Consider the following 18,884-nt stretch of genomic DNA (forward strand, 5'->3'; position numbering starts at 1 on the left):
ACAAGACCAGTCTTCCTGCTGAATGCCTGAGACCAAATTTCCTGCTAACAATGACAAAAGGAGGCCTTGGCAGATTGTTTTTTTTTAAGCAATTTGATTTTTTTTTGTCCACTGAATGTCATGGAACTAGATGTGGAGGGATAATTATGTTTTCTTTCATACCTTTTGATTCTCTGGAATTTATTGCATAAATTTTAATCTCAAGTTTTACTTGGTTTAATAATAATCATCATCGTAATTTTTATAAACCAATTTCTAATGTCACTCACTCTGGGATCATGTTCTGGATACCTATAGATATAAGATGAGATGGATGACTTAAATTACTAGTGCAGCAGAATCTAATATCCACTCATCAAAATCCACTCTCCCCTCTTCTTGCATGCACAGTTAAACTACCTTTCCCAGAATTCCTTGCAGTTAGTGTGGCCTCATGACTGAGTTCTAGGCAATGCAATACAGCAGAGGTTAGGTTCTCCACTTCTAGATATGGCCTGTTATAAACCTTCCAAGCAAACACATCCACAATCTCTTCTCTGTCAATGGGAATAGAGAGGATCCCAAAGTAACTGGAAATCTACATGTCAAAGATGACAGAGGTACCTTCAGTCCTGAATGACACTGAGTTATGATGAATGAACAGAACCTGCCCACCAACAAAAACTTTCAAAATAGACTATTACTAGAATGAGAAGGAAATAAACTTCTGTTGTGTTAAGTCACCAAAATTCTGGGGTCTCTGTTACAATACTAGTTGTATCTTAACTAATAAAATCAAAGTAACTGAAACAGCAACCATAAAAACAAGCTAACTCCCCTCATGTGTAATCACACAGTCATGTCCTCTATAATAAACACTTCAAAATTATAGAATAGATGTAATGAAATAGCTGTCTAAATTTAAAATTCACTATCAAGTTCTCATTTAGGATGCCTATAAATGTGCTTTGTTTGCCATACAGAGCATTCTATTTGAAATAATTGCCTAAATTTATGAAAAAAATTTCACTAAAAATTTGGATTTTCATCTTCTGAAAAATTGGATAATTTGGCCAACTTGGGCTTTATTCTCACTTTTATGTAAAGCATGCACTTTCCAGATTCATATGACTTGCCCTGGCCATCTTCCCTCTCTTGCATTACTTACTTGGCCTTTGAATGCAGTTGAATTTGCTTTTTGTGTTATTATAAATAGCTGGGGATTAAAAAAATATGCAATCCAACCAGCTACAGTTAGAATGAGTAAAGATTAACTATTTGCATGTTATGCCCTTGGCTTCTTTTAATGGAAATTATATAAACAGTCATATAAAATCTATTATTGTACTTGCTGATCTGGTATTTTTGATGGGTTTTTCCCTTTCACTATATCTCTCAATATTCCCTATGTGAAATCCAACAAAAACTCATTTCAGAATTAACTCATTAGAAAATAAGTAATAACCTCTCTTCCCCCTAATATGATAAGAACTATTTGGTTATTTTCCCTGTTTTGCCTTTGGCCATTCAGGAGACCAAAGCTATATTTCTGTTTCAACTATACTATAAGGAAATCAGAACTTAAACATGAATACTCTATTTTTCTTCTTTTATTGCTGTTTTAATATATATTTTCTCAATTATGGTTATTTATATGCTTTTAAAAATTCAACTATTTCATCATTGCATTTTTATATGCCATCTCAAATTCTTTGTGAAATTAGAGTATAAATAAATAAGTATGGTTAAATTAAACATTATAATTAATGTTTAATAACAGTATAAATTATATCAAGAGAAGAGATAAAGTTGAATATTCATAAAATGCCAGGCTATATTCATTTAAGATATAAATTTTTATTTGATTATTGTTTTTCCCTTTAGAAAATAGGATAAATTTATAAATAATTTCTTGGTGTTTCTAGATGATTTGCTGTAAACTAGAGGGACATGATTTGTTGTTTCATTTTAAAAAATTAACATTAAAAAGCAGCCATCACATACAGACAGATATTTTCTCTCATTTACTTGTCTAATCACTCCACAAGGCATCTATTGAACAGCTATGTGTGAAAAAAGTCAAGTGCTAGAACTTGAGGACTCAACTAATGGAGTAGAATAAAGGCTAAAAGAGATATCCATAGAATGTAGACTAGAGGGAAGGTGAGTTGCTGTCTGAGGAGTCAGGAGAGGTTCTCACCTGGGGGACATGTGTAAATTTGTTGAAAGGCCAGTAGAGGTTGAAGTAGGGGCAAGGACCTAATCTGTGAAGAGATGGAAGCCTGAACCTGTAGATAAACCCAGTGAATTCCAAACCCTCAAATCAGCACTGTCTTTGAGTGTCAACTGGCAGGAGGGGATGGAGGAATAGGTCAGGAGATGAAGCTGGCAAAGGGAAAATTGTAGGGACCTGGCTGAGGTCCTTACTTGCATGGTAGTTATTTACTCTGTTGTAGTCAATGAGCAGCCTATGAGAGTTTTAAGTAAGACTCATGTAACTGATTCTGTAGTCCATGGAACCAGCTCTGGAAAAACTGCCCAGGATGTTTTTATGAAATCAATCTTATTAATTCTCTTAAGGCTTCTTTTTAAAACTTCTATTGGTGTATAGTTGATTTACAATATTGTGTTAATTTCTGCTGTACATCAGTGTGAATCAGTTATACATATTCATATAACCACTTTTTTTTTTTAAAAGATTCTTTCCCCATATTGGTCATTACAGTGTAGGGAGTAGAGTCCTTGTACTGTACTATAGGTTCTGATTAGTTACCATTTTATAGACAGTAGTGTGTATATGTCAATCTAAGTCTCCCAAGTTAACCCTCCCTGCTTTCCCCCTTGGTAACCAAGAGTGTGTTTTCTACATCTGTGACTATATTTGTTTTGTAAATAAGTACATTTATACTGTATTTTTTTCAGATTCTACGTATAAGCTATATCATACGATGTTTATCTGTCTCACCAACTTCACTCTAGCTCCATCCTTGTTGTTGCAAATGGCATTATTTTGTTCTTGTATGGCTGAGTAATATTCTATTGTATATAGGTACCACATCTTCTTTTTTTATTCTTTCACATTTTAGAAAGTTTATATTTGTGTGTTTATCTGTGTGTGTTGGTTTCTGCCAAACTTCAATGTGAATCAGCCATAGGTACACATATGTCCCCTCTCTCTTGAACCTCCCTCCCTCTTCCCTCCCCATCCCACCCCTCTAGGTTGTTACAGAGCCCTGGTTTGAGGTCCCTGAGTCATATAGCAAATTCCCATCAGCTATCTATTTTATATATGGAACATAAGTTTCCCTGTTACTCTTTCCATATATCCCATCCTCTCCTTCCCCCCACTCACGTGTCCATAAGTCTGTTCTCTATGTCTGTATTTCCATTGCTGCCCTGCAAATAATTTCATCAGTACCATCTTTCTAGATTCCATATATATGCATTAGGATATATATGTTTTTTCCTTTCTGACTCACTTCACTCTGAATAATAGGCTGTAGGTTCATCTGCCTCGTTAGAAATGACTCAAATGTGTTCCTTTTAATGGCTGAGAAATATCCTATTGTATATATGTATCACATCTTCTTTATCCATTCTGCTTTTGATGGGCATTTAGGTTACTTCTATGTCACAGGTGTTGTAAATAGTGCTGCAATGAACATTGAGATTGCATGTTGAGATGTATGCCCCGGAATGGGATTTCTGGGTCGTATGGTGTTCTATATTAACTTTTTTAAGGAACCTCCATACTGTTCTCCAGAGTGGTTGCACCAATCTACATTCTTACCAACAGTGTAGGAGAGTCCCCTTTTCTCCACATCCTCTTCAGCATCCATTTGTGGATTTTTTTTTATGATGATCATTCTGACCAGTGTGAGGTGATAAGTCATTGTGGTTTTGATCTGCATTTTTCTCATAATCAGTGATGCCGAGCATCTTTTCATGTGCTTTTTGGCCATTTTTATGTCTTCTATGGAGAAATGTCATGTTTATTTAGATCTTCTGCCCACTTTTGGATTTGATTTTGTTTATTTTATTTTATTTTTTTTTGGATGTAGAACTGCATGAGCTGTTTGTAGATTTTGGAGAACAATCTCTGGTCAGTCACTTTCTTTGCAAAAATATTTTCTCCCCTTCCATGGGTTGTCTTTTGGTTTGTTTATGGTTTTCTTTGCTGTGCAAAAGCTTTTAAGTTTAATTAGGTCCCATTTGTTTGTTTTTGTTTCTGTTTTCATTACTATAAGACGTAGATTGAAAAAAGATATTCCTGTGATTTATATCAGAGAGTGTTCTGCCTATATTTTCCTCTAAGCATTTTATAGTATTCAGCCTTACATTTAAGACTTTAATTCACATTGAGTTTATTTTTGTGTACGATGTTGGAAAATGTTCTAATTTCATTTGTTTACATGTAGCTGTCCAGTTTTCCTAGCACCACTTACTGAAGAGACTGTCTTTTCTCCATTGTATATTCTTGCCTCCTTTGTCATGAATCAGTTGACCATAGGTGCATGGGTTTATCTCTGGACTTTATGTCCTGTTACATTGATCTGTATTTGTTATTGTGCCAGTACCAAACTGTTTTGATTCCTGTAGCTTTGTAGGAGAGCTGGAAGCCTGATTCCTCTAGCTGCATTTTTGATACTGCTTTGGCTATTTGGGAGCTTTTATGTTTCCATACAAATTGTTAAATTGTTAGTTTTAATTCTATGAAAAATGCCATTGGTAATTTGATAGGCATTGCATTCATCTATAAATTGCTTTGGGTCGTATAGTAATTTTAACAATATTGATTCTTCCAATCCAAGAACATGGTATATCTCTAGTCAGTGGAGCCAATTCTGGGAGAACTGCCCAGGGCACTTTTATAGAATCAGTTTTATTATTAACACTTTTCTTATGATTTGTTATTTAATTTGGTATTGATGCATTTCAGAAAGAATTTAGGGTAGGTTGAAAAGGTAAATAAATTGAACTAGAAGTCACTAAAACAAGAACTTGAAAGATACATTAAGTAGTTAAGGATAGGGAAGCAGCTGTGAAGGTTGGTTCACACAGCTCATTCCCTGACATCCTACATTATCACTTTCTAGAGCCAAGGTACAGAGGACTTGGCTCCAGCCTTTCTGATAGTCAAAATAACTATTAATAGAAGCACAGAATCCAAGGAGTAAAAGCAAGTACAATGCTCAATGGAAGTGCCAATATTCCTGACACAGAAATTACAGAAAGACTTGTTCTCTAGTAAAATAATAAATGTCTTTAACAATAATCTGACAGTGAATATACTAAAAAACTCCACAGGACAATTTTTTAATAAAATCTTCCCAAACTAAGTCATTAGCAACATGCCATCCTACCTCCCTCTCATTCGATAAAAGCAATACTAGGACAACTTGATGCAGTCTAGAAATGTGACTTTTTGCTAATCCCACTTAATTCAGGAAGGATTTTAGGGCATCTATCTGAAAGGGGAAAGTGGACCTTATTTCAGGCACTCTTCTGTGATATGCTTCTTTTCATCCCAGCTTTTTAAAGCTAAATATTGAGCTCAAATATCACTCTTGGAGTTCAGTTAAGCACAGAACTCTCTGGTAGAAATGGTCAGCTGGGTTGGGGCTAGAACTAACATCTGGTTATAGAAATTGTGAAGCCTGAAATAACTCTTTTAAATTAAAAGGCTTCTCACCTTCCTTCACTCAGTCACTCACTGATAAACTGATTCATTCATTTTTTTTTTAAACAAATATTTATTGAGAACCTACTACTTGGCAGACACCAGAATCAGAAACTTACAATCTAATCAGAGGTAAAGACAGACACACAATTAAATCAAAAGGAGACAGTTCTACAAAAGGCTTCAGAAGACATTCTCCAAGGGGAGAAATGAGCTGAGGAAGTACTCAAGGATGCAGGATTCTCCTCAGAAATTAATTTTGAGTCTCTGATTAATGAGCTTCCTAGCACTGTCTATAAACAAACTGGCAGCCAAAACGAAGTACTTCATTCCAACAGCTTATTTGTGACAACCCCATAAAATTGTGGAACTATACTGAAACAGTCCCTTTCGGAATAACTGTTACTAACTTCTTTGAACCTTGGTATATGTCAGGCACTCTGCCAACTACTTCATAGGCATTACCTCAGTTTGCCAGTTTATGTATCTTCCATGGTACCCTATGAGGCTAAAGAATGCTATTAGCTTCTTTACACAAATGGGAAGAGAAGAGCTTTAGTAACCCTTGTCAGTCATGCAGCTGGAGTAGCAGGGCTAAGTCACTAACCCAGCAACTAGCTCTCCATTATTGCTCTTATACCGGCAGGAGTTAGGATTTCCCAGGCAAAAGTATTGGAGTGGGTTGCCATTTCCTTCTCCGGGGAGCTTCCCAGTCCAATGATTGAACCTGGGTCTCCTGAGCTGTGGGGAGACTCTATACCGACTGAGCCACCAGGGAAGCCCCGATACCAGGATCAGCGAGACCTTTACAAAACCCTCATGACTCATATCTATAGCTTATCTCTCTATTCTTCATAATGGAAAGGTATGACTCTCACTCATCTTAAAGTGATTTCAGTTATTAAGAGAACAAATAAAAAACATGATTTCTAGTCGATGCTGATAATAATAGTATAGAGTGAATTCTGTGTGAGTATTATGGCTGGTGGCTTATAAAGATTAATGCAGCTCAGGAGCAAAGAGGAAAGTGCTGGGAACAATCTTGTGTTGTTCCCACCTGATTTTTTGACAAGCAATTAGAGAGTATACCAAAAATCTATGAATATATTGAAATGTTTGGGCCTCTAAACTCTGTATATTCTTTTGAGAGGATGTTGGTGTAAGTCCAAGCTTATCAAGTAAATGAAATATAAGTTTGAAGAAAGGCATAGTCAGCTAACAAATATTCACAGAGTAAGTGGATTAGATTATGGGTCCAAGTAGGTGGCTAACAAAGATCAGACACATGTGATGATTCTAAAGTCGCTGGAGGAACAAGGATTGTCCTTGGGGGCTTGTTCATCTTGAACTTATTCATCGTCTATGGAAAGTGAGCAAACAGGCCCCATATCCAGTTAGAGAAGGGAAAAATGAGCCTCCTGGGAAAATGAGAATCCAGGCTTGCTTGTTCTGAGTGACCAAACTCAGGCCTCAGGTCCCTGCATTCTCAATCTGCCTTCACTAGTAGAAGATCCTACAGCTAATATTAGTGGCTCCCACAGCAATGTATTGTGCCCTGGCTTTCTGAGGCCAAAAAAAAAAAAAAAGGTAATTTTAATTAAATAAGATCCTGGTGGCACTCCAAAGTTTTATACTTAATATTGCCTCATCCATATACTATTAGTTATTCAACCACTTCTTGCTGGGCAGGAGCCATGTAATGGCTCATAATTCAAAGGGTACTGACTTCAGAGATTATGAGCGACCTGCTGATGTGAAGTGAGAGCTCAGGCCCTCTCCTTCCAAGCTCACTGAGACGTTTGGCAGCAAAACCCACCAATGGGATTGGAAAACCTCTGTCATCCTTCAGTGATTTGTCACCTCTCCAGTGCAAGCACATAGGAGATGAGCCATGGGATAACCACATAAAGGGTTATGTGGTTATTTTAACCCTATGAAATGAAGGTTCAAAATAGTCATTAAGCCCAGATAGCCTAACCAACGAAGGCAGGATGTAGAGAGGGTTAACTATAATCAACTAATGCAATAAAAATATTTCTGAGATTTATCCCACATGCGGCCATTTAGTACCAATGGGTTCTGTTCATAAACAATCACTGAGGAATTTTCCATTTGGATTAACGTGTCTGGCTCAAAAAGAAAGGCCCACAGGGGAGGAATTTCCCCATTCCTCATTGGCTCCAGGTAGGACTCTATCAGATCCCATTAACAAAGTCTCTCAGGCTGATTCACTCTGACATGAGGTCTGTAGATGATAATAAAGTTAAAAGATCTGAAAATTAATTTATCAATACAACCAGCATGTGTGTTGGCACATATATTTAGCAAAAATTTTCAAATGAAAGTGAAATCATGCTTATGAAACAGGGGTCCTGGAGTCAGAATAGCTACACTCAGGTCTTTGCTTTGTTCCATGTAAGCTGTTTTCTGTGAGCAGGCTTCTTTAACTCACTTTCCTCATCTGATAAAGGTGGAGTACTACCTGCCTCACAGGACTGTTGTGAAAAACAGATGACATAATGTGGGTGGGAGCATTTAGAAAAGTGTAGGTTGGTGTATGACTCTAAGGTATTAATTACTGTCACATTATCCTAAAATTAGTCATGACAAGATGCAGGAACAAGGTAATACTTCTAGAGTTACACAGAAGTGTGAGCTTTAGAGGGGAAGGAGCGGAAGGACCATTCTCCTTTGGTTCGTCAGTTGGACAAATGTGTCCCATGTGCCATGATCCTGGCTTGCTGTACAAAGAATGAGGCCTGGAGATGCTTCCCAGAGACAGGGGTTATGAGGGTGACAGCGAGATGCTGGTCAGGGACTACGGTACTAGGGAAAACGGAGTCTAGGCTGAAAGCGATGGGGATTGTGCTGGACTGTGCAGTGCGTCTCAGACACGAGCCGTCATGAGAATCACTGGGGGACTTGAAAAACATATTGCTGGATCCCGCTCCCAGGGCTTCTGACTCAGAAGGTGTGCGATGAGACCTGAAAACTTGCATTTCAAGTCACAAGTGACTCTCTTCTGGTCCCAGGGCCACACTTTGAGAACAATCTGGACAGTATAAGAATTACAGCATCTCAGCTGTAAACAAACAATCAAATCTGATTCTAATGAGTATACAGAAAAAGGGAATTTTCTTCAAGCTAATTAGGGTTATTTGGTGGTTCCTAAAATGGACAGGAGTCAGATTCAGAAACAGGAGCTAGAGCAGTCCTGGCCCAGCAACACAAACTCCTGCGCCATGATGCCTGGGTGTCACTGCTGGGGTATTTCAGTTCCATGTGTTTTTCCTCTCTTGCTTCACCTGAATGAATCTTCAGAGTCCAATTGGGCACATGCCTGTTCCCAGCTAGTAGCTGACAGGGTACTTTGAGTTATAGGCCTTCCAAGACTGCACAATGAGAGAGACATATTCGGAAAGGATATCAAGGTACTGCTGAGGAAGGAGTGTTAATGAATGCTTAGGCAGCCAAAAAACAGCAACAGCAAAAATAGCCCATGTTCTCTATCATAGTAGGAAAAGACTAATTAGTAGAGGGCCTGGAATTCTCAGGGAGAGGAGTCTGCACTGGATCTAAATTGGTGACTCTTGTGGGTCCTTACTTTGGAAAGTAAAATGGGAATTGATAGCTTCTTTAGAGAAGGAAAGGAAGCAATTAAACCAATTCTTTGGGAAAATTCTGCCATGGTACTCATGGTGATCCTTCCATGCCCTCTGCTCCCGACTTAGAGTATCAGGACTGTTACTTCCAGCTCTAAGTATGTATTTAGAAACTTTAGAAAGGTCAGGAGCTTCTGATTTCAAAGACACAAGTATCTAAACTATAGCTTGAAGCACCCTGTATAATTCATTGGAAGGGTTTCTTCTTCCAGATATTTGTAACTGTTTATTATGAATTATTTCAAGCATACAGGACAGAATAAAGAACAGCATAATACTCAAGCATCTATCATCCAGTTGTCTAGACTTCTCTTTTGGAATAATCCTATGGAATATTATAGACCTTTGGGCTCTGGTCAAATTTTGTAGCTAGACCAAGAGATGAACTAGCCATTGGGATGGAGGTGAGGGGAGGCAAACCTCTGGACTATTGCAGATAATCACATTGTCGATGACAGAGTGAATGAGCAAGGATAAGTAATTATATTTCCCAAATACTACAAGTAGGCAAGCATTGGATTCAACAATTCGGAAGGCATTCATTTTAAAAAGTTTTTTTTTTTTTTTCCTTCTTTAAGACTCGTAGTCCTGATTCAAATTGCCCTAATATGGGCAATAATATTTAAGTTATAATAAACACTCAGTCGAAATATTTGTTTAATTCCATATAGGTCTCTTAAGTAGATAAAATCATGCAGGTGGGAGTGATGAAAATGCCCAGGGCAAGTTAGTCCTGTAGTTGGCTCAAGTGGGTGTCCACATGTGTGCTGAGAGGGGCAGTTCTTGGTAATCTTTTAAAAGTGTTAGCTGTGACAAGGAACCCCAAAGTTCATGGGATGAGATTTTAATCTTCAAAATATTAGCAGTGACAGTTTTACTCTGAAATGTTGAGGCTTGTACCTTTTCCACATTTCATAGCTATCAATTTAGTTATATAATAATATAATTTGATTGTTGGTTTCTAGAAGAGTGAATCCTGAATAGAAAGAAACTAAGACCTTAGGTTGTTAATTTTCATGTTAAGACCATAGTGTCCTTCAGCTGCTCTTCTTACTTCTTCTGAAATTGAGCTTTCTTACAACTTATTCTTTCTCTGCTATTTTTTCCTTTTATTTTCACTCTAAGGAATCATTACCGTTTTGTCCCTTCCATGCTATACCTTGAAAGTATCAATTTCAGATTAAAATAGTGCCTTATGTAACTGGCATTTCTAAGGAATAGCATTTCATAAAATAACTTTCCCAGAGATTTAAAGTGGGCTATTATAAATTCCAAAATAACCTTATTTTAAATTTATCCATTTTAGCAATTCATTTCAATGAAATCTGTACAAAGCATTGAACCAGACATTGTGAGAGGCATGAAGAAAAACACATTTGCTCTCTATCCTTGAAGTGCTCAGTTTTGGGGAAGCACTGGGCCCATCAGATAATTCTGTTGTGGGTCATAGTGTGACAAATGACAGAAGACATGTGCAGAGGAGGGCTGTGAAAGTACCAAAGAATGAGAGACCACTTCCAGTTTGATGGTCAGACAAAACTTTCTGGGAGGAACAAGCTTAATAAAGCATGGGGAAAATCTGGGGAGCACAATGATGGGGCATATTCCAGTCGCAAATGAGCAAAGGGGCAGGAATTCCTGGCCATACTCAGGGACCACAGATGTGTGATGGAGAGGAGACAGGAGAAGGGATTGGCCCCTAATTTTCAGTGTGATAAAAGCCGTAGTCAGGAGGTTGGACTTTATTCTGGGAAAATGGGCAACTGAGATAGCTCCTGGCATTGGAACAGGGGAAATGACATGCTCAGGGTAAAATTCAGTTAAGCAAAATATACTGAGTGGTTTGCAGTGAGCCCACACATTTTTGGTGCTGACCTTCATGTCCAGTGGTAGACAGAGGTGTAAACAGAGCATCAGTAAAATGTTAGCAGGAAGTAACAACATTATAGAGCAACTGTGAAAGTGAAAGTCACTCAATCGTCTCCGACTCTTTGCGACCCCTTGGACTGTAGTCCATGGAATTCTCCAGGCCAGAATACTGGAGTGAGTAGCCTTTCCCTTCTCCAGGGGACCTTCCCAACCCAAGGATTGAACCCAGGTCTCCTGCTTTGCAGGCAGATTCTTCACCAGCTGAGCCACAAAGGAAGTCCAAGAATACTGGAGTGGGTAGCCTGTCCCTTCTCCAGCGGATCTTCCCAACTCAGGAATTGAACCATGGTCTCCTGCATTGCAGGCAGATTCTTTACCAACTGAGCTATGAGGGAAGCCACAGAACAACTATACCCCAATAAAAATAAATAGATAAAATGCAGTGTTTCAAGCTAAAACAGACAGTGTACAAGAGGCTAGGCAGCCCAGAGAAGGTACTCTGGGGGCTAAGGGAGAGGTTGGTCCTTGATACAAGTCTTACAGACAGAGTAACATTTATTTGGAAAAGTAGAGAGGAGGACAGCCTGGACCGTGGGAGCACAGAGAGCAGAGTCACAGGGCACCGGCAGACTCTGGCTGTGTAGGGAAAGATGACAGCTCTATTTTACTGCCCTGATGGACTGAGGAGAGAGAAGGGTGAGTGAGAACAGGGAAATGAAGGCTAGGGATGGGACAGTCCTGTGCAAAACTTTCCAGAGTGGCCGGGAAGCCAGGAGAGCCTGGCGGTGGTCACATCGTGCAGCAGGGTTACACTGGGGAGGCACAGCCAGACGGAATTCTAGACTCTGCACGTGACTCTCACGTACTGTAGGTGGTATAAGTACAAACTGCTCGAAAAACTCATTAATACTCTCAGTTACTTCCTAACCTTGAACATTCCAGGACTCCCAGGAGCCTCTGATCTCCTATCTCCTCACCGCATCTTCAGGGCTCCACTCCCACACCTTGGGCCATTCATCCCCCTTCTCTCCTCTGCTCCTCCAGGACATTCCAATCTCCCATGAGTGCTAACCTCCAGCTCTGTTTGGTTTTCTGCCCCCACACCAGATCTTACACAGTTTTTTATCCTTTCTGTCTTCTGCAAACAGGGCTTGATGGTGTGAGAGCGAGTGGGCTACATTGTGATTGGGTGAGGTGGTGGGCAGGGATAGCGGGGGCTCTGAACTTGAATATGTTGATAGTTTGGGGCTAGTAACAACAACTGAGATCTATGATGGTCAAAAAGAGCTAGGGATTGACAGGACAATGGAATCAAAGACATGGAAGTGAGATAACTTGTAGAAGTATACTCAGAGGCAGCAATTAGCCAAATATGAGATACAAGCAGAAACGGTGGGATTTTAATACTGTTTTAAGTTTGGATCTACAGTATATGTAATAACACTGTGATATTATTCACCATGCCTGGGGAACACAGACGAACACACTGAAGAGATAAGAATACAAAATGATAAATTTGACTTCCTATGTGCTGAACCTAGGATATCCATGAGATATTCAGGTCATATTTAGCAAACCTAGAGTTTTAATTCAATGCAGTATACCAGCAGCCTCCAAGGTTGTATGCTTAAAATGTCATTCAAGGACAAACACCACTGGGAAATTACATACTCTGGTCCTTTTTTGGAGATTGATTATACACTGATAAATCCTGCAGTAAGTGAACGTATTTAATATAACTTTATTTCCAATGCCCCTCTCATATTTTTTTTCAGAATACCTATTAACATAATTAAAATTTTTTTTCCAGGAACAGTGTTTTAAGAAATGCTCACTACAGCACTGAGGAGCTGTGATCAGAAGACTATTAAGATAGAAAGAACTTGGTAGAGGGAGGAGGGTATGCTTATTTTCATGGAAGGAAGAGTTGAAGAATTATGAACTGATTAATCACTCAGAGTAGATAGAGAAAGGAGACTAGAGATAGGAGCTTTATCAACAGGTTTGACACTTCCAATGGTGTGTGGGCAATACAATTTGGAGAGGTAGCAAGTTGTGAGAGCAAAAGCATGGATTTCACAATCAACATGTGTGTGACAAATGATCTAATCTAAGACTCCGTTTACTTATCTGAAAAATAATGCTCACCTTTTTGAGTTGTATTGAGAAGTAAAATAGGTAACACATATAGCACCTATCACCTAGGAAACACATAGTCCACTTCAGTAAACATTATGATTAACATTATATTTCATTTACATATTCTTGATGAGTAAGCAAAACTTTACTGATGAATCTGCTATATTATAAGCTGAACATTGACAGTTACACAGGAGGAATCTCATTGGTTGGTATCAATACCCTAAGACAAGGGAGCACTCCCAGTTCAGACACGCCTGGGACAGGAACAGCATGGAACAGGAATCGACTCTGTGGAAGCTCAACAGTGGAAGAGGACACTGCAGGAATTTCCCTAAGGCTCCCCTGACCTTGAGTTTTCATCAGTTTTTCATGAAGAGATGCTGGAAGCTAATAACTGAACCTTAGCAAATCTCTCTCCTTAAAACATTCTGAGCTAAAAACCCCCTGGGTGAATGGCTGTAGGGATCCACCTGGCATGAGGTACCATCCTCTGACAATAGTCATTATCCAGTAGCCTGAGAGGCAGGCCAGGGCAGAGGCGGCGGGGAGAACACGCTCGGCTCATGAGCGATGTTTCTGTCTGAATCAGTCATCGTGTCCTGAGTGCAGGCCTTGGTCACGTTCAGTCTTCGTCAATTGAGCACACAAGGCCAGAAAAGAATCTAAATTTAGTCTAAAACTCTGCTAACCGCCACGGCAGATTAGCTTCTCTCTACCCCAGGACAAAAAAATGGGGCAACTCTTGTGGTTTTTATCCAGATCAGATCACTGCAAACCTCAAAGGGCTGGTGACCAGAATATATTATTCTGCGGTCTTTTCTCTAGGACTTCTGGGCTGCAGTCTCTCAGATCTCAGATTGGTCTGAGTTTGTTGTTGTTCAGACTGGCCATGGAAGGTGACTGGCCACTCTTCTTAATCAATAAGTCATTCCATAGTACGCGCGATGTGGATGGAGGAGATAAGTAAGGGGATGGCGAGTGACTCTGTGAGGAAACACTCCCAGCGTTAGGGCTGTTCAGATCCTTGAGAAGGGGCAGCGGCCAGGCCACAACCACTGGTTTATGCACATGGATCCACAGGGCTGTTATGGCAGGAGATGCTCATTAACCTGTTCTCTAAGTGAAGACAGGGTAAAGTATAAATGAGATTTCCCCTGGAACTTCAGAGGGTCTCTCCTTCTCTCTCTCAGGGAAGACTTGTAGCAGAAAATGGACAGTTCATTATCTGATTTGTTCATATGGTCATTAGCCTAAAAACCAGAAGACTGGGGCAAAATAAATATATATAAAATAATGCTACTCAAAATAGGGCATAAAGATGGGCAGCAGCGGCATCTGAATCCAGCATTCCCTAGAATGACATATTCTCAGGTCCTATCCTAGGCATACAGAAAACTGTTTGTTCCAAAAAGTTTTCCAGATACTTCTCCATATACAAAAGTTTAAGAACTGTCCTAGGCCTATAGGAGAGGTGTCTAAAGTTTCCACTTCTATTCACTCACAACTAGCCCAGCTTTCTTGTTTTTCTACCCTTAGTTTCCAGTTCTCTTATCCTGATCGTATCTGATTAGGTCATCCGGTTACATATAAGAACTCGGTCTTGCAATTTTTAATCATCAGTGTAAATCAGAGTTCTGTTTATGGAAAACAACTCTATAGAGGCAGTAAAAATGCTGGTTCTTAGCCCTGTGATTGGTTTGCAGTGGAGAGACGATAGTTACAAACTTTGAAACATTTCTGTTCATTTGCAAAATAACAATGATATAAAATAAAGGATGGAAAAAGGCGGAAGACACTTACATGGGCTGTAAGTTGCTCCTGGGAAGCTTTTACTTCAGCCTGTAATTTCTCAATGCACTGAAAAGGGGTAGAGTTTAGAAACAAAGTGTGTAACTCTTCCTTTTACATATTCAAAATGTTCCAGATATAAATATGTACTGGTTCTCATATTTTACAAATGGCAGCATTATCTCAGCTAGATGTTTTGAATATCATCATTAAATGGATCATCGCTCCCATCTCTTTCTCTCTTCCATTCCATGGAAGAACCCATCAACAAAGTATATGAATATAGTAAAAACTAGGTCATGATCGGGAAAAATAATGTTTGCTTGATGTACTGCAGATAATGTTAACCTACCTTATATCACATCACGTATACATACATGTGGGACCCAATGAATTGGTCTCTGCCTTTGGAATATATGGATATGTTTTAATGTGAAGATAAATATACCTGTATATAGATACAGGTTACCTGTCTATCCATCCCTCTATCACGAAAGCAGATACAAAACAACATGGGGTGAACAAGAGATACATTTACATAATGACACATATATAAATGTCCTGAGATTCAGAGAGTGGTAACTTCTTATAAAGTAATTTATTAAAAGTCTATGAAAAATGTTTTGATCAACTTCTTTCACTACCCAGAAAGAAGCTATTGCTTGATTAAGTTCAATTGAAAACTAAGAAACATTTGTATAGTCAATATCACTTATAAAATAAATAAAATATTCACTTAATATGATTCAAAAGAATACATATCAAACTTAAAAATATCACCAAGAAAGTTTATTTTTGTATGTGAATATTCTATCAGGAAATACAGTTACATTGAGCAAATACAAAAACTGTGATTTACCATCTTGAACTTAAATATGAACTTCCAGCCCAGCCAGAAATAACTACAGGATTGTCAGCTCATATGTTTAGGTAACTTTTAAAATAAAGATTCTTCTTCTTCTATGACATACCTGGTCTTTTGCAAGAACCATTTTTTTGTATGGTTCTCCACTGTCTTCCCTACAGTCCAGAGCTTCTAGCTTTTTCTCCAGCCAGGAAACTTGCTCAAGCAGCTTTAATTTTGTTCCTTCCGAGACTGCAAGCTGAAGAAATGTGCTTGTAAGGGTATGGACGTACCATGACTTTTTTAAAGCTTCTTTTATTAAAGTCCAATTTACAAATGAATTGCCTTCCGTCAATATCTATTAAATATGAAAATGGCTTTTGAAACATTCTCATAGATGACAAATGCTTAGTAAAGAGAGATAAGGAAATAATTTTGGTTTTATTTATTTTTAATAATAAAGATCTTTCTGGGCAAGAGATGAGACCACATAGTTACAGCAGGCAGAGAGATGTCTAGTACAACAGTCTCAACACTCATCTTTGTTATGTTTCAACACTCATCTTTGTTATGTTTCAACATGGTATTTTATTTGTACAGCTGAATCTGAAATCTGTATTGTGGTTTAGATAGGGTTCTTGAAACTTAACTCTTTGCAGGCTACCTGCTTAGTCAGTCAGTCATGTCCGACGCTTTGTGACCCCATGGACTGTAGCCTTCCCCCCAGGCTCCATGGGATTTTCCAGGTAAGAATACTGAAGTGGGTTTCCATTTCCTACTCCAGGGGATCTTCCTGATCTAGGAATAGAACCCACATCTCCTGCATTGGCAGGTAGATTCTTTACCTCTACGCCTGGGGAAACCCCCCAAATACTAGCTAGTTATGCATGCATGCTCAGTCAGTCATGTTCAACTCTTTGTGACCCCACAGGAGGCCACAACTCTCTAGAAAGAGGAGGAATTCTGACTCCCTCCCTTGAATTTTTAGTGCAGCTGTAAAGAATCTGCCTGCACTGCAGGAGCAGTAGGAGATGCAGGTTCGATCCCTGGGTTGGGAAGGTCTCCTGGAGGAGGGCCTGGCAACCCACTCCAGTATTCTTGTCTGGAGAATCCCATGGACAGAGGAGCCTGGTAAGCTATAGTCCATGGGATCACGAACAGTTGGACACAACTGAAGCAACTTAGCAGCAGCAGCAGTATAGAAAGAGCTGAAGGGAAATGCAGGAATTTCTAGTTAAAGTCAGATGATCAAGGGCTTTTGTTACTGTCATTTAGTCACTAAATCCTGTCCCAGTCTTTGTGACCCTATGGACTGTAACCCGCCAGGCTGCTCTTATAGGATTTCCCAGGCAAGAATCTTGGAATGGGTTGGATTTCCTTCTCCAGGAGAGATCTATGCTAACCATAACCATAAAACGTCTCAAGGTGAGTGTTTTACTGTTTGTAGATTTCTCCTGAGGAGAGTGGTACTTGGATAATCCCTAGTCCCTTAGCTTCCCTGAAGAGTCCCTTGTGATTTTTCTCTCTAGCTCAGCAACAATTCCAGGGAAAGAGTCCCTGGAAAGGGACATATAACCTTGTACTCATTCCAGATCTCAGGCTCTGAGGCATGGCTTATCTCTTAAGTATCTCTTTCATATTATTCCAAGAATTATTGCAAAGTATAACATCTCATCTTGAAAAGGGCAACAAATATTTAGAGACATTTACCAAATGGAGAGGCATTAAGAGGTTAGTCTGCCATGGAAATAAGTTGGGTATGTCACGTATGCTGGTATCCATCCATCCATCCATGCACACAACCCTTCACTCAACAAGTATTTGTCTAGTTGGCTCTCTATGCAGCCATTGTGTTATATGCAGGGATTGATGAAAGCACAACAGGGGAGTCAGAAAGTGAAAGTGGCTCAGTCGTGTCTGATTCTTTGCGACCCCATGGACTATACAGTCCATGGAATTCTCCAGGCCAGAATACTGGAAGGGGTAGCCTTTCCCTTCTCCAGGGGATCTTCCCAACCTGGGGATCAAACCCAGGTCTCCCACATTGTGGGTCTGGAAGCCCAAAAGTGAGGATTAGAGGGAACACATATGCCATGAACTGTTGTCTTTGCCTTTCAGCTCTCAGTGACCTGGGAGGCCTGAGGTACTCTGCATGAATACTAATACATCTAACTCTTGGGTGCATGATGGTTTGGAAATGTAATCTGATTTCTCTGAGCACCCTTCCATTTTATCATAGTAGAGTGTAATGGCTGAGGACACAGACTCTGAGACTTTGGGTAAAAGTCTCAGCTTGCTACTTGCTATCTTTGTGATTTGGACAAGTTGCTCAGACTCTCTGGGCTTGACTTTCCCACCTATAAATAGGAATGAGAATACAAAGAATAGTACTTATCTCATGCATTTGTTTTGAGGTTTATACATGAGTTTACACAAGAGAAACACTTAGAACAATGCCTAGAATAGATCAAAAACTCAGTAGTTCCTATTATTATTTCTTCCACATCCTCTCGACTGCAGTAAGCATTCACATAGGTTTTATCCAAATATTAATTATTTATCAAATTATAAAATAAAGTGTCTGAAGATGTCACAGCCTGTATGAGCTGGTTACCCTAAACTCAATTTATGTTTGGTTTGCTCACTTCCTGTAACCACTCTAGTCTTCAGGGAAAAGTCCTCTCTAAATCTGATGTATTTTTTTTAATCTCAAATATATTCTTTCTCAGTCTGTTCCATTTTGTTCCCATATCCTGAATAATTGATCCAGTCACCATTTGCTTATCTTTCTTTTAAATCTATCTCCTATTGTTTTTAGGTCTTTATTCATTTGCTCAACAGATATTCATGTAGTCACTCATTGCTAAAAAAATGTTGGATCTTTATTATATGTAAGCTTTGGAGGTAAAAAATAAAGGTG

At 39.1% G+C, this 18,884-nt stretch overlaps 1 protein-coding gene across 1 annotated transcript in view; it reads right to left on the reverse strand.

Annotated features, from left to right (window-relative positions):
- Positions 1-18,884, reverse strand: part of CCDC192 (coiled-coil domain containing 192) — a 191,479-nt gene that overhangs the window by 124,189 nt on the left and 48,406 nt on the right. The window contains exons 3-4 of the mRNA XM_061150862.1: positions 16,092-16,223; positions 15,133-15,189 (exon numbers count right to left, since the gene is read on the reverse strand). Coding sequence (XP_061006845.1) covers positions 15,133-15,189; positions 16,092-16,223 — 189 coding nt within the window. The remainder of the gene's footprint in view (positions 1-15,132; positions 15,190-16,091; positions 16,224-18,884) is intronic.

Source organism: Dama dama, chromosome 9 (genome assembly GCF_033118175.1).
Source record: "Dama dama isolate Ldn47 chromosome 9, ASM3311817v1, whole genome shotgun sequence".
Lineage (NCBI taxonomy): Eukaryota > Metazoa > Chordata > Mammalia > Artiodactyla > Cervidae > Dama > Dama dama.